The following is a 24,153-nucleotide window of genomic DNA, read 5'->3' as shown; positions in this document are numbered from 1 at the left end:
GCCCTTCGGGGGTGTTGTGCGTCTTTGATCCTCCAAACCTCCGCCCGCTCAGAGCACGTGCGTTGTCCGTACGAATAACGATGCGTATCTGTTCCTGAAGAACCTTGGAAGTTGGAATAGAAGGTTATGGATACCTTGGATGACTGAGTGAGTGAGTGACAGACGTGCAAGGCTCTTGTTAGCCCACTTTTGCGGCGCAGGTACACAACAGTTGGCGGGTGGGGTCATAGGACGACCAGGTACCGAAGATGGCAAGATTTCCAGATGGGAGGAGACGGAGATGGGAGATGCTGGACGGGGAATGGAGCTGGGACCCGTCAGTCAGCGTCATCTACCTGCCTGGGTACCTTGGTTCTGAGGGACCTGACTGAGAGCGGCGACTCCGCAGTACGAATCTTGCCCCCGCCACCTGTTAGCACTTGAGCACCAAGCAGCGATGAAAACGGTAGCGCATCTCTAACAAGATCCGGACATGTCCCGCGTACTATGGCTCCCGACCCGCTTGTACCCTGTCCAGCTGCGCCTTGTGCCGTCGTCTCCCGTACGGATGCACCTTTTTTTCTTGGTGCTGTTACTTTCCAGTGACCCCGTCTTCCTCGTCCTGCAGTCCCGGGCGGTGCCAGTTGCGAGTGACCTCTTCCCGGAGCAGGCAGTCCTGGCCAATGACTATCGGTACGTACACAGTAGATGTAGATGTAGATGTAGATGTAGATGTAGACATCTCGGCGTTCCATCCTTCTCTTTTTCTTCTTTTCTCCTCACTTGATGTTAGACACAAGTCAACTCTTGACATTCGAGCCCTCGCTTGATTTGTTATGGCCCTCTAGACCTGGTTGTCCATGGTCCAGCTTGAATCTACCTTAACCTTCTTGTCAGAAAGAAACTTACCTCGAAACACCACCACACGCAACGAGGAATACGTACGCATTACCCATACTTGGTACCAAACCACCGGATTGCGTGTGCAGCCCTTTGCTCACACCTTGCTTTTATTTTTATTCTTTTTTTTCCTCGTCCCCCTCTTTTTCCATCCCAACTCTGAACTGAACTCCTCTCTCCCATTTGATCTCTCCCTACCTTACGCTGCCTCTAGGCTTTCCAAGGTATCGTTCGGATACTTGATCCCCCGGTCCATTCTCCCTACGTGAACGGGGCCTATCTATCTACCTTACCTTGCCTTAACTAAAGTACCTTGCTTTTCGATAGTAAAAGGTGCCTAGTTACGGTAGTCATCCATCGCCCTTGGGTAGCCCGGGCAGCAGAGAACCCGGCCGACTCCCTTTGCGCCGCTGCCGCCTACATAACCTTACCTTAGGTTACCTGCTTACCTACATTAAAGTACCTTTACCCAAGGTGTCTGCGTCCCACGCCCAGCTGAGAGAGAGAGACTGAGAGTGAGAGTGAGAGAGGGGACCCGCCACAGACAAGACCAGCCCATGCCCCATCGACCTGCGACTTGGGTCAGTCGGAGAACTGTGGCAACGCAACCATTCGCCCTGCTCACTGCTCTTCCACCGTCGTAGCGGTGCACAGCGCAGCACAGCACAACCGCCTACCTACCTACGCAGTACTTGCGCTGCTACCTCACCTCCAGGTACCTCACTCCAAAGACGACGACAACGCTCGTCTGACCTTGCCGACCGACGCTACCGTGCCTTACCTGCGTGCCTACCCACAGCACCCCGTACGCCTACCGTACCCTCACCTTACGCTCACGCCTCGCCGCCCGCCCGCGCCAACCCAACTTGTCCCAAACCAACAACCAACTCTTTCGCATCTCATTCAATCCCACCCAATCTCTCTCTCTCTCTTCGCACCGTCCGTCGACGACGACCTTCCTTTATTCTTTTTGCCGTGTCAAGTTTATTTCGCCTGTCGCTTTTCTCCTTCTCATCGCTTGCTTCACGAGTGTCGATTCGCCCGCGAATGCTGCTTTCGCGGCGGTGACGCCAGCCGTCCCTCCTCTCGACCGATCCATCCTACCTCACCACCTCTCTACTCACGAGTCCACCACCACCGCCCCACGAACGACAGCCGACCGATTGACCGGATTCCATCGACAAACTTCGTCGCCTGCCCACAATGGCACCCTCAGCTCCATCATCGGCGCTGAACGGCGTTGTCATTGGATTGCTTTCATCCTTTGGTTCCGCCGTCCTTATCGCTCTCATCTTCCTCGTCATCTACTTCTTCAGATACACGGCCAGTGGTCGCATCTTTCTCGATCGCATCGGCCGACCAGGCGAATATGACGATGAGCAGGCTTTTGCCCGGGAGGAGGCCGAGGCTCTCGAGTCTATGGACGATATGCAGAAGACCGAGTACCTCAGGGCAAAAGGTAGGCAACCTTCGTATTGTCCTTACCGCGATATCCGCACACGACTAACCAAACTCCCGTTGTAGCATTCATCCAAGCGAACCCCCCCGAATCCGTTCAAACCGACATTTCTCTATCGCAATACCTCGCCATTCAAGAAAAGGGTGTTTCTGCTTGGGAATTTGAACCCGAGCTGGAAATCGCAAACTGTTTCGTCGAAGGCCGCACCGAGATTGAGTTCTTCGACTCTGAATGCACCGTCATGAGCAACTTGCCTGTGCCCAAGCAAAACGAGGTCTACTACTGGGAAGCCAAGATCTACGATAAGCCCGAAAATACCCTCCTCAGCATCGGCATGGCTACCAAACCGTACCCGTTGTTCAGACTACCAGGTATATGGCATTCCAGCCCCTCGCTGCAACCGCATGACGCTAACCATCCAGGCTTCCACAAACATTCCGTAGCATACCTGTCAGCAGGCCAGCGCCGTTGCAACCAGCCATTTGCCGCAACCCCCTACGGACCTCAGTTCGTTCAGGGCGATGTTATCGGTGTTGGTTATCGTCCCCGAACGGGCACCATTTTCTTCACCCGCAATGGTAAGAAGCTGGAAGATGCCGTTCACGGTGTAAAGTCGCAAAATTTCTTCCCTGCCATCGGTGCCAACGGGCCCTGCATCGTCCACGTCAACTTTGGCCAGGCCGGCTTCGTCTTCATCGAGGCCAACGTGAAGAAATGGGGTCTTGCCCCCATGACGGGCAGCCTGGCACCGCCGCCACCGTATGGCTCCGAACAGGGCGATATCCTGCTCGAAGCTGGACGCAAGGACGGATACACAGGCACCAGCGGCGGCGGCGGCGGACAGCAGCAGCGGGGGCACTCTCAGACACAGTCCTACTCGCAAAGTGGCTTGGGACCTCAACATGGGCGGACGAGAAGCGGAAACTTCAGAGTACTTCCACCGAGGAGCCCCGGTCCCGTAAGAAGCCCGACTGACATCTCCCTGACGCACTTTGTGTCCGACGATGAGGGCGGCGAGCCAAGCAGCAGCATCAATCGCGGGCACGAAGGGCAAAGCGTCGTAGGGCTTGGGCTTCAAGACGCCTTGAACCCGCCACCCGAGTACACGAGCCCCGACCACTCGGAGGCCGGCAGTCGTCGGAACAGCACAGACAGCGAAAATACGCCGTTGATCCGCGTTCTTAATCGGAGTCGAGGCGCCTCGGCAGCCGCTGCGGCCGGACCATCGCACCCACCGATACCTAGCTACACCGATGCGGTGAGAGCCGGCGCGGGGCGGGAGGGGAATAGCACTCCACGATCCAGCAATCGACGCGGCAACCGGTCGAGGTCTCAGAGCGCGCAATGATGTTTGAAAATTTGAAATCTTGCTGGGCAGGAGAAAACGGTACCATACCCCCGAAGAAGCATCAGAAGAAGCCTGGTCGAACGGAGTTGAGGACGGCGGAACAAGGGCAAGCCGTCATAATGTGGAGTTTGGGGGTCCTCACCAGTCAAGGATGAGAAGAAGCCCCTCCAAACCTGGCGAATCTTGGAGTTTGGCATTTTGGAATAGACGGGATGCTGGTTTGTTTTTCACCCAAAGGGGACAATGGGAGGGGAAGGATTCCTTTTTTTTACTTTGTTTTGTCTACGTGGTTTGTCCCGGCCGCGAGCGTCATGATACCTTTGGACCACACACACACACACACGCCCGCATCGAATTGACGCGCATATCTACTCTCTCTTTTTACCAGGTTCAGATTTGTGGTGTTGTGGTGGTGTTAGCCTCCCATCCCGAATTTCTGTTCCCACTTCGATTGTACGAAGAACACCACCAACCATCCCCCAAAAAGTAGGAGTCGCAAGGAGAGTCTTCCACTGCCCGACAAAAAAGGGTCATGGAGAATACACATGTACACAGGCATATACTGCATCAATCATACCAACCTTTGTGCTGTCCAACATTTTGCGTCCTGCATGACTGTGATACATGATGAAAAGAGAAACTCTGACTACGGAGTACTATCGTCATTTCTGTGTAAGTGACCAAACAGGATCGAAGAGGTCCCCCATCCCCGAGTCAAGGTCATAATGTCATTGGGGGTGGTGGTGGGACCACCGTTCATGACGCAAGTCCACCGAAAGGCAAGCGGGAATTTAGACTTTGGGGGGAAGGGAGCAAGTCATTCTTACCTTATTCCCTGCTTGTGCATGTCAGCTTTTTGCACGTGCAATGTCATGGCTAAAGTGGCCGGCCATCCATCCAATCTAATAGGTCGCAAGTCTTCCCGACCAATAGCCAAACACAGACTGGCGCTTACTTTTGATTCGTCGAAAGCGACAACCACTCCAAAAACTAACATGGTCAGTGGATATCGGGGGATTTTAAGAGCAAGATTGAAGACGGGAGAGAAAACGAAAAGCGAAAAAAACATACAACACCAGGTATTCGCTGGTCGTCACCGACCCAACTACTAATCCGGCCCTCATTGGCTTATCTATGGGAGAGCGGACGGGATCCCGAGTTTTCCAATGGGTATGGTCGTATGTAATGGTTTTAGGGAGAGAGGGAGTTCATGATTGGTGTTCTGGGTCAGAATCGTGAACAGCTCGGTCTTGCGCTTCAGGCGTTCCAGGGACAAAGGAAAACACGCACCTCAATGATGCAGGAGGCCGGCATGGTGAATGCCCTGCTACGTCATTTCAAGTATGGCCCCCAACAGAAGGCTCGAGATGAGGCGACGCGTCCCGAAGTTGAGGGTCGCAAGTTTGCGAGCAGCCCAAATCAGTGTGAAGAAGGGGAAGGTCGAGATGGGACTTTTGGGGTTGTAATTGGAACCATGTGGGTACAGAAGAGAGGACCTTTCTTATCATGTCTTCGCCGACTTGAAGTGGTAGGCAACGCTCTTTGAAGTGGAGGGAGTGAAATGTGATGCAACCAACAGTGAGGTTGCTTGGAGGTGGTTTATCCTTCAATATACCCTAGGGTATGAGGCTACCATAGAAACTCACATCGTACCGAAATGGAACTAGTCCATATTCCCGCTATCTTACTCATCTTCTGGATAATACATGCCTCTATTCAAAATTGAAATTTTAAAGAGGAGCGGAGTCCAGCGAGTTTTTGGTACTAAGAGAGGGTTAACGCGTCGTGTACACGGGCACGCGGCTGTCAAAAAGAAGTGGCACAAGCTATTCTCCGCATGAGTACTACAAAAGACATACTAGACTAGATTATTTAAATCTAAGAAATTGATGAGATATTACATCACGTATCTGGGACACTCAGCTGACTTCAGCGTATCGAAACGATGAATGAATTTAGGAAAGATTGATAAAGTTGGTTGAAGTAGAGTAGATGGTTACCTTAGTGTGCTATTCATTTTGGCAATGTCGTGACGGGCTGGCGCAAGTTTGAATCCCATGAGTTTCTGCGGTGCCGTACAGAGAAGCTAGCCGGCTGAGCACCAACAAACCTGATACCTAAAGTAGGCGCCTCAAGAGGATGTTGGGATTATGCACTTCTGCCTGATATCGACCTGCATGGCGACCGATGCATCAACCATACCTTAGCACCACAAGAAATCATTCAAGATAGTTGTGCCTTCCTCCTCCCTCTGCCCTGCTGCTTATTGTCCTTTCATGCATTCTTTCCACATTTGCGATGTTCCATGATCCAATACAGTCGGCAGGAGCAGCTTCGCAGTAGAGATACGTCCCGGAACTACTCTGCCGTATCGTGCACCTGGGGCCTGCCCGATTTCTCCGTCGACCTCGTCATTGATCAAAGCAGTGTTGGCGACGATATCATCACGCACAAGGAGTCGCTGTTGAGAATCACACCGACCGTCGACAGCATCCTGCGATACCTGCGCGATCCTCACAAGTTGCTATACCTCTGGACTGACGCCCTGTGCATCGACCAACAGGATGAGAATGATAAGGCGTCGCAGATTCCACAGATGGGCGAGATTTACAGGTGCGCCGAGACGGTACACGTCTGGCTTGGCGACGTCGATGCCGATGAAGTCGCGGTGGCATTTGCCAACATACGCATGGTACATGCGATCCCAGCGGCGATCGAGTCCTACAGGGTGGATCTTTGCAAAAGCCTGACGATGCTGACGCAAAAGCCATGGTTCAGCCGAAGATGGGTCATCCAGGAGATCAAGCTTGCAGATCGAGCCGTCTTGCGTTATGGAGAGCACTCTGTTGAGTACGCACGCTTCCGAGGAGCTTGGTACTTGGTGGAGAGTCGCCTGCTAACTCAGGGCAATCTGGGATATTTGCGACATCTGCTACGGTGTGATGTGACGGATGACCTCTTGGAACTGCTCTGGGGATTCCATACGGCCATGTGCTCAGACCCGCGAGATCGTCTTGCAGCTTTGCACTGCTTCCTACCCCAGAGCGAACAACAGATTGATCTCAGTATGGCCAGATCGGCTGGAAGGAAATGTATCGCTGCCTAGCTGAGGATATATCAATAAAGGCACTCTATCGGCGAGTAGGGTCATTCTGCACCTTTTCGCGTTTGGCCTAGCTGCTGGGAGGAGCCTAGACGACGCCGAGTGTCCGTCTTGGGTCCCTGATTGGTCTGGGGTTCGACAGCTGGGAATGGCGTCAGGCGAGTTCCATATGGATCGCCTGCATCCGACAAATCGCGACGATAAGCCTTGGATGGACTGTACCGATAATTTCGGTGGCTTGCAAACTGAAGGTCCTTCTCCAGAACCCCACTGGAATGTCAGTTTGTCTAGCAAAGAGAAAGAAAAGCTCTGGCTCCAAGAGGCACAACAAGACATCCCAGACTGCAGAAAGTTCAGCGGATCCAGACTTGTCAGGAATGAGTTCGCAACAAGATTCTTTGCTGAGAAGACGAAACTAAGGGTCAGGTGGTCGTCATTTCGTGGTGGTCTCTATGGGAAGAATGCCCGACTGATCCTGACGCTACCGCGAGAACTAGTAGTCGAGAAGGAAAAGTTGTGGAAACACGCACTCTCATGTCTTAAGCCAATCCAAAATCAATTCGTGACATCAAGGAGTTGTTTAAAGATTGCGGCATTATTCGCAATCGCCCTAAAGGGCAAGGACACTGTGTCAGAGGATAATGACCAAATGAGCAGCTGGTCTTTCCACACGCTTACGGAAAAGCTGTACGAAACAGTCAGGACTGGCTTTGAGAATCCGGAGTTTCTTGCCGGAAAACAGAAATCGCTACTGGCCTTAATCGGCAGCATCCTTCAAAGGTTCGCTTTGGTTGTGCTTCATCCTTCGCCGTATAGTCGTTATAGGACGATTGAGCACGATCCTACTAGGTTGGAACCAGACTATGGTTTGGCGCCTCACGTTATGAAACTTGGCGATATCTTGATCGCCTTTGACGAAACGAAGCAACGAAAGTTTCCGATCGACGACTATTGCTTTACAGGCCCGGACTTTTTAGACGGTCATTTTGCGTAAATAGGAGAGCATCTGGTCGAGGTATCGATGTGCTTGAGGTGGATGTCGCCCAAGCTAGTGCATGAGGTTTCAGATATTTCCCAAGACAAGCTGTCATGACCATTAGATAAGATTGCAGCAATGGCCGATGGCTCTCAGGAAACATACAGACATCGGCCAGACGACCCAGAGTTCCCCTATCCTCCGAGCCACGTTCGAACAGCACGATTCTTGGGGCCTGCCTACTGTGTCAGCAAGTCTCGTGATGGCATGTCAACCTTCGACAGATCTAAAAGAACGTATGAACGCAATTTTGATGGTCGAGAAAATATATGGGACGACTATGGAGACGCTTGCGTGGCAGGTCTCTGCCGCCCATTAAACATAGACATAGTGTAGCTCAGCTTAGGATTACTAGCAAAAGAGCCGAGTCTTTGGGGAAGTTGACTCTTCTACTCACTTCCTAAGCGTCTATTTTGTGTGCGTGCGTATACTCAATTTGTGACCCTCGTACTCGCCGCACTCAAGACCTCACCCACGCCTCAAATTCCTCCTTGTACTCCTTCCTCCACCGACTCAGCGCCGGCCGCCGCTGAACAACATCCTCCGCAGCCCAGAGCATTCTCTTGGCGTCCATCTCCTCCGTCACCTCGTTATCGGGACAAATGACGTAGAACTCGTCTTTTGCTATCTTGGCCTCCAAGTAGTCGGCGACTTGCTCCGGAGTCCATGCGGCAGCAGGCTTCTCTCCCCGCGTGCGGTCCTCTTCGCTGCGTCCGAGACTGGTAAACGTCCATCCGGGCACGAGGAGAAAAACGCTGGTGCTGGGAGAGGATTCGCGGAGGTCGTAGGAGAGGTGTTCGGCGATGGTTTTGACGGCGGATTTGCTGGCGTTGTAGGCTGGGTTGCCGGGTGGGTTTGTGATGCCTTGTTTTGAGCCGGTGATCACGATGGCGGTGGTGGAAGAAGAAGAGGAGGACGATGAGACGGCGGATTTGAAGGTTGCGATGCCGTTGATGACGCCAAGGAGGTTTACGTTCAAGATTGTTTGAAAAGTCGAGGGGTCGTCCCAGGTGGAGGAAGGCTGGATCCCGGCGTTGAGGAAGAGGAAGTCGATGCGGCCTGGCGAGGTTTGTTAGAATGTCTGTGTACTAGGGCGCAAGGGTCACATCGAGCGAGGCAAATATCCTACCCTGAAAATCGCTGTCGACACGTTTCTTGAGATGAGCCCAGTCCCTGAGACTGCTGACGTCTGCTTTGGCGATTGAGACCTTGTCTTCTCCCAAGCTACGTTGTGCCGAGGCCAGGAAGTCGTCGTTGTTGTCGACGATGAGGACCTTCATGCCGTGGCCGAGGCATTTCTTGGCGACGGCGAGGCCGATGCCTGATGCGCCCCCGGTGATGAGGGCTGTTTTTGAGGCTGTGAAGACGAATGGAGGCATTGGGGCAACGGGATCAGATTCGAAGTCGGGGTTGGCGATGGGATTTTGTCAAGGCACAAGCGAAGTTACGAATGAATTTCGAGGTAAGGCAGTCTAAGTTCCTGATTTCAAGAACTTTGAGCATATGATACCTTGTCCTCTGTGGTTCAGTAGCTCTGGCATTCCGTAAAATCGTATACAAGTGTTACGCCGTCGAAAGACATGATTACCAATCCTCATTGTCTTTGGGAGGGGTTGCTCGACCTCCACGGCGATGGAAAGCGTCCCATGCCTTATGATGTGTGATACTCAGGTTGGCCGATTGATGTGGGAGGGCCACTTTTCGAGGAGTTGGAGGTGATCGCCATGATAAGGGGAACTCCAGCTTCGGGTCTCTCACACATTGATTCTTTCTATTCTAGTTCAAATCAACTCGGTTGCATGCTCTCTCTCCGGGCGACGCGGGGCTCTTCAAGGATGAAGTCAAGCTGTTGGTTGGGGAAAGTTTGCCTCAGCCGGTCGTAGAAACCATTGCCAGAGAGCATCATCGAAGCAAGGAATATGCCATGGCTGAGAAGGTAAGAGGAATTGAGGCGAACGCGATATGCCTTCCTTAAGGCGGGACTGCATACGATGGACCAACGAGTTTCCTGGGCTGCATGCGAGGTTTGTTAGCTTGCCCGCGCATCTGCCCAACCGCGCGGGATCCCATCGGCGCGGGCCGACAGACCCTCACAGATCGGCAAGTGGATCACTCGTGGAAGCTGACCTCCGTTGAGTCCGTTCCTCATGTATACTCTGTATAAATAAGCTAATGAAGTTACTGGGTATAGTAGCCAAATTCACTGATAAAGAGCCCCTCCTCCCTCCCGCTGTGCCATCCGTGTCCTACATCTTCTCCTTCTGCTGCGCTACCTTCAAAGCCGGTCACCACCCGGCACGTCGACAGGTATATATTTTGGCAGCGGGCTTCGACATGTCCAGTGCGGCAAGATCATCCAAAACACCGGTCTTGACGAATTTGAACGGGGAAGACGTCCCGTCAGCCCAGAGCGCTACGCCGCAGGTCCCGCAAAAGTGGTTGACGAACTCGTTGCCGCTGTCAGATGTGCTGGTGTAGTCTGTCGGCGTGCCCTTGTCACATGCAAAGGCGGCGGCAGGGACTAGGATACTTACACCGAAGGCACTGCCGGATGCTTTGCGGCAGTCGAGACAGCGGCAGGCGGTCTGGGTTCGTGGGTCAGTGGACGGTGTAAGTGAGGAGGCCGAACAAGGTGGGCTCTCAGTAGTGACGTGCTGTGGTTATGGGGTCTACTTTGGACGATGACTTGATGTTGCCGCAGCGGCAGCTACCGTAGGACGATGAAAAGGTATCGAGATGGGCGTCACTATGCGCCTGTAGCCAAACCAGAGACCAAGATAAGCAGAGACCCAGCGTGAGTCTGTGAGAGTCTTTAAGAGTCTGTAACCATCAAGGTCAATCAAACCCAGGCAAATGATGGTAACCGATCATTAGTCGTTCAAAAGCCTGCACGTATTGATAGACATGGTGATATAGTATAGTTCCCGCTCCCGGATATCCGAGTGGAATCTCTTACCGAAAGGAGGCAGGGTACCCGCCGGGCCGCCGTCTCCGATGTGGAGCCAAGATTCGCCGGGCGTCACGCTTAGCTTCGGCGTCCGTGATTCCGTCTGAATCGGTGGCCGGACACAGCTCTTTCTTTAGTTCGCGACCTCCATCACGGGTGATTATGTTCTGTAGACGGAACAATTCCCTGATAAATGGCGACGACTCCACCCTTGCTTGGGTCGAGCCTTCGGCCCAACCTTCACAGCCTGCTCCTGAAATTTCGTCTTCCAACCGTGAAAGCAATGGGCATGACATGTAAGATTCCGAAATCAACTCACGGGGCTTTCTGGTTCCGTTCCCAGTTTCTAATGCAGACTTACGGCAGAGCCCGGGTAGGTGAGATTAGTCGGTATTCTTGGCTTGGCAGTCTCACAACTGCCGACTTTCATACTCCGTGTGATTAATTAGAGTTTCGCTTCCTCCCACGCATACTAGTCCAGGTACAGATCTGAGTTGTGGCCTTGAGTCAACGTCTGTCAGAGGTTAGCAAACTCGAGGTATCCTGCTTTCGAGTCCCAAGACTGCTCTGTAGGTCATGACCTCCCACATAAGATCAGGCATATTGGAACTCAGTTGGTTCGGCGAGCTTTGGCTCACTAGCTTGGAATTGACGAGCCTGTCCGTACAGGTCACTGACGAGAATGTAGGGCATAATGGGGAATATGTGATTCTCTATGGCGGCTATTTGTACAAATTCTAGTCGTTCCCATCTATGTATCCAACTCCGGCTTTACGCTCAAATTAACATGCTCTAATAAGCTAAAACAAAACAACGAGCAAAACAGAGAAAAACGGGCGTAGCGCCCCGAACTACTTCTCACTCGGGAAAGGGGTCAACCACTTGTATCTGCCGTTGAAAACCTCCTTAGCCGGTACAAAGTCCAACACTTTGGCCCTCTGAATGGACGGAGACATGTTGAACGTGAAGAAGATCTTCTGCACGAACGAAAAGGCCATGACGTATCTCGCCATGATCCAGTCAAACGTCGACGCCCAGGCCTGCGACCTCGTCAACCGCGCCGACGCATCCAAGTCCTTCTCCAGAAGAACGTGTCTCTCCTCGCGATAGCTGTCAAAGAGCTTCTGCAGGTCGTCGGGAGAAGGGCTGTTGCCGTTGGTCGTGAGCTTCTGCAGCCGGTTGCACACGGCGACGACGTCCTGGAGGCCGTTGTTGAAGCCCAGGCCGGCGTTGGGGGTGAACTTGTGCACGGCGTCGCCGACGAGCACGATGCGCCCTCCCCAGCTCCAGTTCTTGCAGATCCCTTCCTCGAGACCAGCGCCGCCCGCGCTGTACCGCTCCTTGAAGACGTCCTTGACCGTGATGTTCTCCGCGACGGGCCAGTCGGCGAACCGCTCGGCGTACTCCTCGAGCTGCTCGGGCGTGAAGGAGATCCTCTCGGGGATGGGCTCTGTAAGCTTCTCGTAGAGGAAGATCCAGCCCCTCTCCTTGCCGGTGAGGTACATGATGGACTTGTCCTTGCTCTGCGTCTCGCACCCTTGACCAGCGTCGGTGGGTCGCGGGAACGATGCCCACAGGCACTGGTACTGGATCTTGTACGGGTTGATCGGATCCCAGTCGCGGTTGGGGTCCTCAGCGAGGGCGAGCTTGCGCATTTGACGTCTGGTGGCGGAGTGGACGCCGTCGGCGCCGATGATCATGTTTCCAGAGTACGTTGAGCCGTCTTCGCAGGTCACCATGACGCCCTTCTCGGTCGACTCGATGTTTGCGAGCTTCTTTCCGGTGAAGTAGCGCGCTCTTGCTGATTCGGGCAGGGTGTCGTAGAGGACCTGGATCAGGTGGGCACGGTGGAATGTGGTGAGGCCTGCGCCGTGACTGTAAGCAGCAGTTGTTAGCATGGGATTTCTACGCATTGAGAACGAGCAGTAGTTGACTACTTACTTCTTCATCATGTAGTCGCCAATCAGGTTTTGCTTGAACTTGTGGCCGTCGGAGGTAAATCCTGTGCCTGATGACAGCGTGTTGCCAATTTCCATGAGATTTTCGAGGATCCCAAGTTGATGGAACACACGCAAGGAGCCAGGACTGAGGACCAAGCTGGCGCCAACATCATCGACAATGCTGTCTCTCCTCTCAAGAACGACAAAGTCGATGCCAGCCTGCTGCAACACGTGTGCCGCCGTGATGCCACTCGGTCCGCCGCCAACGACGATGACTTTAAAGGGTTGATCAGTCATGGCAATGAAAGTGAAGTGCTTTCAAATAAAATGTATCAAAAGAACTGTGCTAGAATGTCTGTGATCTCTGAATGCTCAGATTTGGGAAACCTCGCTCGCATCATCGTTGGTATTTCAACACAGTCCCGATGTAAGTGGCTCGATACCGAATTACCGTTTTTGGACATTTCGATGGAGCAAGTTCCACCACTTGCAACGTCACGTACAATGTCGGCGTCGTCGCGAACTCCTTGGGCCCTTAAGTCCGCAGAGATTCTGGATTCTGCCCAGCTGTTGGAAATGTCCGCTGGGCTCTAGGGATTTTCCGATTGACGCGCCTCACAGGAACAAGTGCCATCAAAATGTCTGAGCGGGATTCGGGGCCCTGGGAGGCCTTCATCAACGTGTTCACGGGAAATCACGTCCAAGGATGGCATTCGTCCCAGCTGGAATAATCCGGGGTAACTAGTCATTGAGTTCTCATTTTGATAGGGGCTTCTAAAGGGGTGTTCCAGGTCAAAGTTCCGGGAGCGCTTCTCAGATCGACGGGAAGCCCCACAACCTTCGGGAAACCAAGTCCGCTTTGGGAAGTCTTTCCCACTGGTTGCCACCGAAACTTGTCGAACAATGCTTTACTTCTACGGATGAACTTCGTCCAAAACTTGACCAGAGCTCGGGCTATAGCATGTAGCTCGGCCATGAAGACTGCAGTTCGGACTAGAAGAACATGGCGAACTTGGGACGCTGTGCATGAGATTCTTCGACTGCACCGTGGCTCAGTGAACCTTTCTGTCTTGCCTTATAATTAGGTACAGCTCTGACTACACAGAGCAATCCATCAACTACTGTAACATAATATATATAATCAAATAATCCAGCGGGAATTCTTTGAAGTTTACGCGTCTAAGTAACATCGGGCTGATGTTTGTGAACGAGGGTGGATTGGTGGCTATGTACATGGTAGATTGGCACGCAATTCCCTTCACGGTTCATACACAAGTGCCGACGCCGTCTTCATGGCCTATTGCCACTAGCAGTAGGAGAGACACGGCATCGAGCTCGGCGGTCGGTATATTTGGGGGCCCGATTCAGGATTCCGGCTTCGTCGATGGGGGAAACGGGATGTAGTCCGACGGGTTTCCGTCCCCAGTGGAAAGGTCCGTCTCTCGTATTTTTACGTTGGTCGCACTCGCATATCAGGGTTTACTTCATGACAAACATCAAGCATGCTTTAAAATCGCCGTATCAAGGGAGTTGGATCGAGTTTGAAATCCGGCCTCCGTAACAAACTGGTCCATATGACCCCATTGTCAATGGAAAGACGACAAGCCCATGTTGGATTGTGGACAGAGGTTGTAGGTCATGAATCTCTGTAGCCCCGTCAAAGAATTTAACCAAAGTTTATCAAACTACTTGGCACTTTCAACTCTTAATTCACTTTCCAGACTAAGAGTTGAGAAGTCCGAAGTATTCACTCTTACCTTACTTGGTATAAAAGTCTCTTCTTTCTCAATGCTTTCCTTCACTTTACCACTCCCCACTACCCAACCAACTTTAGGTAGCTTCACCGCCTTCATCTGAGGCTCTCACACTCTTTCTCCTTGACCTCAGAACGGTTGCAAAATGGGACGTCTAAGCAGCGGCTACTGGGCACTATTGCTCGGAGCCACCTCCGCCGTGAGGTTCGACATCGTACCCGATACCACAGGTATAGACAGTCTCGGGGTAAGAGCCGTCCTTTTAGGATGCCCAGAGATGCATCTAATTCAACAAGAAATAAAGAAATGAGTGCTAAGACACAGTCCATCTAGTCGAACTTGCCAACTCTCTACTCTTTCCAGGAGTCTCAATTGGCCTCTGAACAAACAAACTCCTACTGGGCAGCATCTTTCGTCACAGCTTCCAATGACCACCAATATGTAATTATGTCACAGCAAGTGCCAACCGGTAACGGTCAGAGTGTCTTCCAGTCTTCAATCCTGGATCTCGAATACACCAGCAACTACTGGCTCACGGGTGGCCTCGCGCCGCTGCAGAGAAACCTGACGATCAAGAACGGCCTGCTCGACATTGAAGTCGACGGTTCTGCCTTCAAGAGCACTTCTAATGACAGCTTCTCGTCATTGAACACGTGGGGTAAGTACGACACGTACGCATTCAACCTCACTTTTGACGCCTCCTCGCCCGTCATACTCAACGGCGGCGTCGGTCGCTACCGTTGGGGAACCGGGACCACCACGCAATGGTCGCTGCCGAGCTGCAGGACCCAGGGCTCCTTCACCATCAACGGAACCACGCTCGAGGTCGACCCCACACAGTCCTTGACCTGGTATGACCGCCAGCACGGCGTCGGCGGCCCCAACAACTTCACCTGGTTCGGGCTCAACTTTTCAGGTGGCATCCGAGCCAGTATATGGTACTCGGATACTGCAGAGCCGAGTCAGCAGCTGCGCTTCGCCACCATCCGGGCAGGTGACGGGCTTCACCTTGTTCGGTTTCAGATGACTCCCGGAAACGCAACTACATGGACGTCCCCAGTCACAAACACGACGTACGCCCAGGACTGGAAGTTGTACTTCGATAACGGGGACTTCCTTGCCATCAAGAGCATTCGTCAGGATCAGGAGAAGGGCTCAGGCGCGGCTAGATTCTACAGCGGAATCGTGGAGGCGGAGGGAAGTCTTTTCGGCCAGGAGAAGGGCTTCGGCTTTGTGGACATCGCTCCGAAGTTTACTTAGTAGCTGCTGGATCGGTAATGGGGGAGTTGGTGAGCCCCATCCGGTACGCGTAGTACCCGATCATAATGGACCTAATGTTGAGAAGAGGAGGGAGCTTTTATCATAAACTTAGTACCACAACATCATCCGCCATCGTACGGAAACCATACTGCAGATATTACAGAAAGTAATCAGCGACAAGATCTATCGGACGGACTAATCAATGCAATGTGTCTTTGGGCAAGCTTTCAGCGTTCTAGCTCCAGTGGTGACGTGGTATGAGTCAAATCTACTTTCGAAAGGACTTAAGTAACCTTAAGCGGCTCGTCAACGCCAAAGAAAACAATTAGCGATCTTCAACTTGGTCTTCCTTGCAAATCATAAGCTTGGCAATCTCCTGCAAAGTAGTTGCTCTTGCTCTAGACCTGGCCTAGTAACAAAACCCTGGAAGCTGCGGAAGTCTGTGTTAATCTAGAGACAAGATATGAAGTTAAGGAAAGCCTAGCCCCTGCGAGTGTTTACATCGACGACCCAGTCGAAGGAGCCGACCTGGAGACGAAGAAACCGTTTAAATATGGCCAATTCCCGAAAGCACGTTGGCTTTCTGATACTTCAGCCTTGGAGCTTAGCTTCTACACAGGGGAGGTATGGTCTGAATAACGTCAGGCTGCAAAAAGCTTCGGCATATCTCACCAAGCAAGCTACGATACTAGCAGGTCGCCACTCGTAGAGAAGCATAGTAGAAACTACTGAACTTCCTTAAAGGTACATGACATAATATGTCTTCCCATGGCACACAACAACACTACCGTACCTCGGAGCCTCAGTACTAGACTGAGAGTTCGATCGCTTTATAGGTACGGATGCCGATACCTCGTCGTATCAAAAGTATGAACAGTGTATCGCTGAACAGAAATGCAGCAATCGCACGAGAGACAAGGTCTATAACAGCCTGTTGCCAGCATCCCGTATCCGGGTTAATGGAAGGTGTTGGATGAGCCAAGAACAAAACACGTTGGGCTCTGGAGGGGGCATCAATTCGCAACATGCAACCCAAAGAAACAAATTGATATGGAACGGGATTCAAGCTCAAAGAAGTTATATTATTAAATGCAAAAGATACATCACCGTGCCGCGTCACAAACAAAGCTCCTTCCTAGTGAGGAATAGTATTTCGACAGAGAAGTTGGTTGCCAGTAACCAACAGTCACGACGCGGTCATATTACCAACGTTGGAAAGCCTCTCGCGGGACTCATATCCCCTTCCAACACGCAGATTGTTCCCCATCTGCACGTAACGTCTCCGCGCGGCCGGATCCTTGTCGTGAAAGTGGTCTGTTGGTTGCAAACCTGCATAATTGTCTCCAGCCAAGGAGAGGGGTAACAAGACGGACATGGCACATTCTAAAGCGATAAAAATGGCGAAACTTGTCGAACTGAAATACTTCAGTCATATCGTAGTATTAAGTTTCATACTACAATACCATCTTGCGCGAGCAAATCACCCGCAAAAGGTATCATAAGATGAGTGCCACGAACCAAACGCCAGCCAGTGTGCCGACTCCCGAGCCCGCCGCTCAGCCTCAGCCCGAGACTGAGACCGAACACGGGGTTGTCATTGCGGCCGAGGAGGTAATGCGACCAAAACATGATAGCCATCACGTTCTGACACAACTGTTGTTCTAGTTCACAGACGACAACTCTTCTGTCCACCAGGTGAGTAATTGTTGCCATGTCCCTAATTTTGGGTCATTAGTTTGGAGAGCTCACCATGATAAAAGAGTATAGCTTCCTCGACAACGAGTCTGAGCAGCTCCATCCTCGATTATAGAACCGAGAATGGAAGGACGTATCACAAATACAAGGACGGCAGTAAGTCCATATCTCAGCCAATACCGATGGCATGCAGCGCAATCTAACCAGCCTAGAATACTGGATCCCGAATGACGAAAGAGAAAATGAGCGGCTTGGTATGTACTCTCCAACCTCTTTCTTCACGAACTCATGATACTGACAAGGCCGCTGGCCAGATGTTCAACACAACTTATTCGTCCGTACTTTCCGAGGTCGGCTGGGAAACGCTCCACCCACCGATCCGGGAGCCAAGGTCGGACGGGTCCTAGACATTGGGACGGGCAGCGGCATCTGGGCCATCGACTTTGGCGAGGAGCATCCCGAAGCTGAGGTAAGGACAACAAGGCATAGGACGACCATAGCGTTGACTCCTTACTGATTACGGCGTAGATTCTCGGTGTCGACCTTTCTGCCGCGCAGCCAGATTTGTGTGTTTGCCCCCCTTCAAGAAGCGCCGAGTTGATCAAGAGAAATATCACAGGCTGACTGCAGAGAAAAGTGTTCCGCCCAACGTCCGCTTCGAAATCGACGATGTCGAAGAACCTTGGATCTTTTCGGATCGTTTCGATTACATCCATAGTCGAATGATGACGTGGAGTATTTCCAACTGGAAGAAGCTCTTCAAGCAGTGTTATGAGTGAGTCCCCATATCACATCTAATAGAGTGTCTACCCTGACGCATTCGTTTTCAAAACAGCAACTTGAACCCCGGAGGATATCTAGAGGCAAACGAGGGTAACATCGTCCCCTTATCAGACGACGGAACCCTCAAAGACGACTCGGCGCTCATGAGGAGTGTACGCCTCTGGGAATCGGCCGCCGAGATCTTTGGCCGTCCATTCGAGGACACGAGACGCCTCAAGGACTTCATGGAAGAAGTAGGCTTCGAGGAAGTTCACATTCTCAAGTACAAGTGGCCCACAAACACCTGGCCCAAGGACCCTCACTACAAGGACCTCGGCGCGTGGAGTTACGAGCACGTCTCGCTCGCCTGGGAGGGTTTCCTGATGGCGCCTCTGACGCGAGCGCACAACTGGACGAGGGAGGAGGCCCTCGTGCATATCATGGAGGCGCGGAGGGACTTGTCGGATAGAACGATCCATGCTTACTTCAACGTGTGAGTGAAACTCAATCCCCTTGCCTTGGAAGCTTTCGTGCTGATGTTTGATAGCTGGTCTATTTACGGAAGGAAGCCTCTGAAGGCTGATGACGCAGAAATTTGAGCAAGAGTAGTCCGCTTGTGTTGTCATCAGTCTCTAGATACTCTACTGGAGGACGAACTCAGGGCGACAACTGGCGATACCTCAGTCACTGGGACCCTCTTTACATGTGTAGATGAGAACGAGCTGGGCACCATCATTGGTTCGGGTAGTTGGTAGTAGACAGGATGATACGGGCCATGGCCTTTTAGTCCTACTTTTCGAGCGTTAGTCCGCCAATGGCAGTATTTGATCTGCCGCATCAAGATCTTATTTTCGTTATGAAGAGGGTTCTCGTAGGCTCATTCGACTCATTCGATTCAGTGAACTGGGCTTCATCACTAAGGTTGCTGTATTTCATCACTTAACACATAGCCCTCAGAAGTGAGAACGAGGCTATCTGTTACAGTTCAAAGGTGCCTGTGAAGCTACAGGTGTAACTTGTCTCTTAACATATATCGCATGCTGATACGTGTTGCGCAAGGCCAATAGTTTTTTACAATGGGCTGTCACGAATATAAAAGTTTCGTCATGTCATCGAGTCAATTTGGAAAAGGCAGCCTGTTAAAACGCGGTTATGAAATATGAGATTCTTCTCATGACATGAAAAAAGCGACCAGTCAGAGACAACTTTGAAGTTTACATTTACGAATACGCGTGCCTGACTCCGCGAAAGGAGAGAGGTGTTAGGTGGTTGAAGCTTAATGTCTTGCGCAACAGCCGCGAATCGTGACGCGGTTTCTGTCTACGATAAGGGGCCAGCTTCACCGTTCATTCAACTCTATGGCATGAAAGATAGAATGAGAATAGCAGCCATATGGATGGAGCACTCCAATTCGAGAGAACGGTTTATCTGCGAAGCTCAGTCTACAGACAATCGGGATATTGCACTGACCCCAAGGGCGACATGTGCGAATCGCTGAGTCTCGTTGCAATGTTGCTGCGGCAAACACTACAGCCTAACCACTGCTATTGAATTTGACAAAGACAGAGGCAATCTCGTTCCTTCATTCATTCAGCCAGCATGAACGACCAGGCAAAAAGGACATGAAATCAATCTTGCGCCGAAAATGCAAAAGAGAAGCGCTCAATGCGGAGGTGGAATTTAACCACTGAAGACTCCCCGAGGTGGGCTCGAACCACCAACCTCCAGATTAACAGTCTGACGCGCTAGCCAATTGTGCCATCGGGGATTTGAGCTTAATCTTTGATGAGATTCTTGGACGATCTTGCGTTTATCAATGCTTCAGTCAAGCTAAGGTAGGGTGGGCGACGGCCGCGACAGAGGTAACCTTCTCGGAACCTATCCGAAAGCGAACCCGCAAAACGGCGGTAAGCTGGTGGCCGGAAACAAGCGAAAAGAAAAACGAACCGAACGGCGCGAGTCCGACTCTCTCGACTCTTTTGTCCCTAGGGTGGTTGTTTACTTTCCCCACGCCAAATAAGCCCCGACTTCTAAGAATAATACCTACCCTATGGATACGTGCTACTTACCTTACCTGCTAGGCATTCCGTACCCCATGCCGCGGGGAGAAAAACCATTAGAACACGAACAAAGAAAACGCGAGAATAGAAAGATAGATAGCAGAGAAAATGCGATTCATATTGCCTGCTCAACGTCGCACACGCAGATCCCAATTCCGACGAGGTTTTCTCAGCCCTCTTTTTTCCCTGCTCGTTCTCTATCTCTCTCTCTCTCTCTCTCTCTCAAAAGTCTCTTTCTTCCTCAATGCGCTGCTAATCCCGCCAACGAAAAGCCACCAAAAGCCTAGCGGTGCCAGCCAGGAAGGCCACAAGGCGGCGTCTAGCGGAGATGCCAAAATGACTGGCGCAGAAACAACCCGTGAAGCACACATACACACACATCCTGTCGGGTCATCCATCGGCCATCCATGATCCCGCCCCCGGAAGGGGGGCGCTTTTGGGGCCTTGAGGCTCGCCGCGTCGGCTCCCACCTCCAGCCCCCCCCCCTGGGGCCTTTTTCGACTTCATACCTACGTCGTCCCATCGAAACAAGGCGCGCGTCCGCGAAACCGTTAAGATTTGGTTCCCTCCTCTGCGTCCTTCGTGCGTTGCCAAGAAGCGGGAGAGCGGGCGCTGAGTAGGGACCAATATTCCTTGAAGACGGTCTGAGCTTTTCGTTTTCCTGACTTGACTGAACGTGAGGAAGCTGGCCTTCTCTTTAGACTTTGACGCTTTCCCCGTGCAATCATCTTGCCCCCCGACGTCAAAGAGGTTCAGAATTACCGTAATACCCGGTACATCCCAAAATCGCCATCATGGTTCGATTTCCCCATCCCTTAACGAGATGAGTGAGTGATCCATGAGGCCTAGCTAGCATATCAGGTGGTCTGCGGAATTCCGTCCGTCCACACACCAGTCACCAGAGAGACGCTTGTCGGCCGAAGCTTGTCAGCGCCTCGCGTCTAACTCGCTTCCTTTGCTGTCTCATTTTACCGCCTCCCGCCACCCATCCAAAGGTTACCACTTGGCGAGGGCAGGACTAATTTTATAGAGTTTGACGTCGATTCAGTTTCGGGAATGGGGGACCTATGGTGAAGATGTAGCGTGAGTGAGTAAGTGAGTGAGCGCGCAGGCGTGTGAGTATGAAGTATGTGTGTGTGTGTGTGTGTGTGTGACGCCGCACCGCCGCCATGCGTCCTTTTTCACAGTGAGAGGCTATGTCTGCGCTAAATCATTCATCAAATTCAACCGTCTCCTTTTCGGTGCCGTAAGTGCCGAAGTAGATGCCTAGATCCGCGGTAGGAGGAGGCCGCCGCCGAAACTGTCCTTTTCAGCTTGATCCGATGTCTCGTCTCATCGAGAAAAGTTGGGGAAAAAGGGGGCGCTGTTTGGGCGTACGGTGCACCAGACGACCACCACCGTACTCCTCCATGTCCGTGATGCCTTCAACATCCGCCCCCAGCTAGGTTGATCGCCGTTGCCGCCTCCCCTCCCCTGAGTCCATGGCAGTGGTGTAGGTAGGCACGGGATGCGCCGGTTTCGGGAATCGGGATCCAGGCCAAGCCTCACACACACACCCACTCCATGATCCATCAACATTCAAATATTCCGAAAGTTTGACGTGTCTGGGTAATGCCGGCTCATCGCGGATACCAGATTCCCGGTTGCCTAGACTAGCTGCGAGCGTGGTGTTCGGTACCACACAAAGCTGTCAAGCTAAAACCAAGAAGAAAAGGAACCAAGAAGTGCCTCAAAAGCTTCCATGGAATGAACTCCGGATAAGGGAACCTGACTCGCGGACAAAGTGTAAATGCGCCCCGCGTCTGGTTGACGACCGCAACGACATTCGCTGGTCTAGCCATCACGTTAGCCACAATTGGGACGATTTGGCGAGGGACGGAACGAAGAGATGCCCTACTGTAGTGTAGAAAGACGCACGCCGCGCACACCCGTCTCAGAAAACAAAGTTTATCATGTCCGATAGTCTGGCAGACTTTCAGACTTTCCAGAAACCTTGTGGCGCGTGTCAGCCAACGTGAGTGGTGCGGATGACAAGAGGAGGGCGTTAGTAACGCGCCACACCGTAGCCCAGCGTCAAACGTTTTGGGGCAGCAACCCTCAAAGGAATCCGTTAGTTGCGTGCTCTTGGTGCGCCAAACGCTCTTGATATGACGACCAAGTCATGCCATCCCGCAATGGCAACCTAGGCAATCCACCACCAGCACCCAACCAGCCAACCAACTAACCTCCATTTCGAAAACAGATTGGTCACTTTTAGAAGGGGGGCATTTCCGCGAGGCTACTAACAAGGTTGCCATCAACCCGGGCCAACTGTCCAAGGGCCATTTCCCGACGCTAGGAAGTCATGTCTGCATATCACTCTAATGCATCATCATCTGGAGTTGATTTGCCGTCTCCCTCTCTCACACTGCACTTCTCCTGAACGACAACGGGATCGAATGAAAGAGACTTCCACGCCACTCCGGATTCTCACCGGGTGATCCGTATGCCTATCAAACACTAGCTTGCGGGTTGGAGAACGGCAGAAGCCCCAAGGTGGCAAATGGTTGGACCCTGGTGACGGAAGTTTAACTGCATCAAGCCCTTGATGAGGGTTCATTGGGAATCTTTGTACAATGCCCTCGGAGGGACTAACACGGCAGGACAGTTGCTAGACATTATCGACGGGGTTCCATCATCCGACATAGCCTTAATCAAACTGGTGAAGGTACTCTCACATGTCGTAGCATGTTGTAGAAAGCTGAGAGATCGCGATCTCGTTGTTGATCAACGACATGTCACCGAAGCACACGGCTTCCTATCCAGAGAGGGGAGGTGATGGGATGATCCGCACTCTATCGGAGACACAGAACTGCATCCCAAGGATCGGGGCATGAACGTCTCACACTTTACTTCATTTCCTGCCAGAAAGCGGAAACCCACGCAGCGTCATCATGGCGAGCGATGATCTCGCCAATCTCGGGCTTGGGGCATGCAGAAGTTGCAGTTGTGGATGCTAGTGTGTAGAGTTGGTACACCGCAAGGTGGTAGACTAACGGAGCGGTGGACGTCTTGCGCTCAGAAGCTGCGCATGTGCTGAGGAAGGCGCTGGCCGGTATTGGACTGGCCGTGCTGTGGCTTTCGCAGCACAGCAGAGGCCGTACAACGTTGCTTGATGATCTATGGTCTTGGATGCAAGAAGCCGTCGAGAGATCGGGTGAGGCGTCCCGGCCGGGACGCAGTGACCAAAGGGAAGGAGACAAGCCAGGAAAAGGGGGACTCCAGTGAGGGGGAGATTGACGGATGGCGGATGTTGTGACAAATGCTTGAGGTGCAGCAGATGGATATGTCGTTCGACAAAACATCAGGAACTTTTCCCCCTTGCACGCGTCGAAGATCATGGAACCTATACAAGGGCACCCCCCCCCCCCTGAAGCCAGGGACAGAGCGAACCTGACAACCATCAGGCCAAGCAGCCAACAGATACGCGCACAGGGAAGCCCAAGCTGTGTTATCGAGCACGTGGAGGCAACAAGGTGACTGACGGCTGGCAGGGCGGATCCAACTCAGACCCGTTGGGGACTAAGTTGCGTTCAGCCACAGACCGAGGCAAAGAAATGGCGTTCGACGGCCGCGGGGTGCGCTTGTTTTGCGGAAATCCATGTGCCTGGAGCCGGTGGATAGCGAAAAAAGTTGGCGTGTTGAGCTAGCTGCGCCGAGTAAAGTGTCGATAATGAGCATAGGCCGAGTCAGAGAGACACAGCGTCAATCAGGTTCGACCGTATCATTGTCGACCGCGGAAGCGCCAGACGTTTGGCTTTGGGAAACAAAAGCCAAGGCGAATTAGGAGCCAAGAGGATGGTCAAGTCGTCCCGGCGGCCATGATTCGTTCCACGAGGCCAGCGACCGGTCCTTCTTAGCTCGCAGCGCT

At 52.4% G+C, this 24,153-nt stretch overlaps 10 protein-coding genes across 10 annotated transcripts; 6 read left to right on the top strand and 4 right to left on the bottom strand.

The window, feature by feature from the left end:
• Positions 1-2,082: 2,082 nt before the first annotated feature.
• Positions 2,083-3,686, top strand: CPAR01_11781 (ssh-4; the record flags this gene model as incomplete). Its single annotated transcript, XM_060496039.1, has 2 exons — positions 2,083-2,338; positions 2,404-3,686. 2 exons carry the CDS (start codon positions 2,083-2,085, stop codon positions 3,684-3,686), a joined length of 1,539 nt encoding a protein of 512 aa, XP_060344824.1.
• A 1,294-nt stretch (positions 3,687-4,980) lies between these two features.
• On the top strand, positions 4,981-5,232 carry CPAR01_11780 (FAD dependent oxidoreductase domain-containing protein; the record flags this gene model as incomplete). The annotated part of the gene is made up of 1 exon (XM_060496038.1): positions 4,981-5,232. The coding sequence occupies one exon, from the start codon at positions 4,981-4,983 to the stop codon at positions 5,230-5,232; it is 252 nt and encodes an 83-aa protein (XP_060344823.1).
• Positions 5,233-5,991: 759 nt separating this feature from the next.
• CPAR01_11779 (HET domain-containing protein) lies at positions 5,992-7,783 on the top strand (the record flags this gene model as incomplete). The annotated part of the gene is made up of 2 exons (XM_060496037.1): positions 5,992-6,751; positions 6,813-7,783. The coding sequence occupies 2 exons, from the start codon at positions 5,992-5,994 to the stop codon at positions 7,781-7,783; spliced, it is 1,731 nt and encodes a 576-aa protein (XP_060344822.1).
• Positions 7,784-8,285: 502 nt separating this feature from the next.
• CPAR01_11778 (short-chain dehydrogenase/reductase) lies at positions 8,286-9,204 on the bottom strand (the record flags this gene model as incomplete). Its single annotated transcript, XM_060496036.1, has 2 exons — positions 8,286-8,884; positions 8,955-9,204. 2 exons carry the CDS (start codon positions 9,202-9,204, stop codon positions 8,286-8,288), a joined length of 849 nt encoding a protein of 282 aa, XP_060344821.1.
• A 906-nt stretch (positions 9,205-10,110) lies between these two features.
• On the bottom strand, positions 10,111-10,546 carry CPAR01_11777 (uncharacterized protein; the record flags this gene model as incomplete). Its single annotated transcript, XM_060496035.1, has 2 exons — positions 10,111-10,410; positions 10,481-10,546. Coding segments are annotated over 2 exons (366 nt in total), but the record flags the coding sequence as incomplete, so codon positions are not given.
• A 1,077-nt stretch (positions 10,547-11,623) lies between these two features.
• On the bottom strand, positions 11,624-13,009 carry CPAR01_11776 (FAD binding domain-containing protein; the record flags this gene model as incomplete). Its single annotated transcript, XM_060496034.1, has 2 exons — positions 11,624-12,647; positions 12,714-13,009. 2 exons carry the CDS (start codon positions 13,007-13,009, stop codon positions 11,624-11,626), a joined length of 1,320 nt encoding a protein of 439 aa, XP_060344819.1.
• A 1,602-nt stretch (positions 13,010-14,611) lies between these two features.
• CPAR01_11775 (uncharacterized protein) lies at positions 14,612-15,726 on the top strand (the record flags this gene model as incomplete). The annotated part of the gene is made up of 2 exons (XM_060496033.1): positions 14,612-14,713; positions 14,800-15,726. The coding sequence occupies 2 exons, from the start codon at positions 14,612-14,614 to the stop codon at positions 15,724-15,726; spliced, it is 1,029 nt and encodes a 342-aa protein (XP_060344818.1).
• Positions 15,727-17,229: 1,503 nt separating this feature from the next.
• Positions 17,230-18,782, top strand: CPAR01_11774 (uncharacterized protein; the record flags this gene model as incomplete). Its single annotated transcript, XM_060496032.1, has 9 exons — positions 17,230-17,337; positions 17,392-17,421; positions 17,487-17,577; positions 17,634-17,675; positions 17,724-17,890; positions 17,950-17,987; positions 18,041-18,196; positions 18,257-18,676; positions 18,731-18,782. 9 exons carry the CDS (start codon positions 17,230-17,232, stop codon positions 18,780-18,782), a joined length of 1,104 nt encoding a protein of 367 aa, XP_060344817.1.
• Positions 18,783-20,650: 1,868 nt separating this feature from the next.
• Positions 20,651-20,863, top strand: CPAR01_11773 (uncharacterized protein; the record flags this gene model as incomplete). The annotated part of the gene is made up of 1 exon (XM_060496031.1): positions 20,651-20,863. The coding sequence occupies one exon, from the start codon at positions 20,651-20,653 to the stop codon at positions 20,861-20,863; it is 213 nt and encodes a 70-aa protein (XP_060344816.1).
• Positions 20,864-23,131: 2,268 nt separating this feature from the next.
• CPAR01_11772 (uncharacterized protein) lies at positions 23,132-23,587 on the bottom strand (the record flags this gene model as incomplete). The annotated part of the gene is made up of 1 exon (XM_060496030.1): positions 23,132-23,587. The coding sequence occupies one exon, from the start codon at positions 23,585-23,587 to the stop codon at positions 23,132-23,134; it is 456 nt and encodes a 151-aa protein (XP_060344815.1).
• Between the last annotated feature and the right edge of the window lie 566 nt (positions 23,588-24,153).

This window comes from Colletotrichum paranaense (assembly GCF_030867605.1).
Source record: "Colletotrichum paranaense strain IMI 384185 chromosome Unknown Scaffold_10.1, whole genome shotgun sequence".
In the NCBI taxonomy this organism is placed as follows: Eukaryota; Fungi; Ascomycota; class Sordariomycetes; order Glomerellales; family Glomerellaceae; genus Colletotrichum; species Colletotrichum paranaense.
The sequence above is the reverse complement of the archived record's forward strand: the minus strand, read 5'-3'. Positions and strand labels throughout refer to the sequence as shown.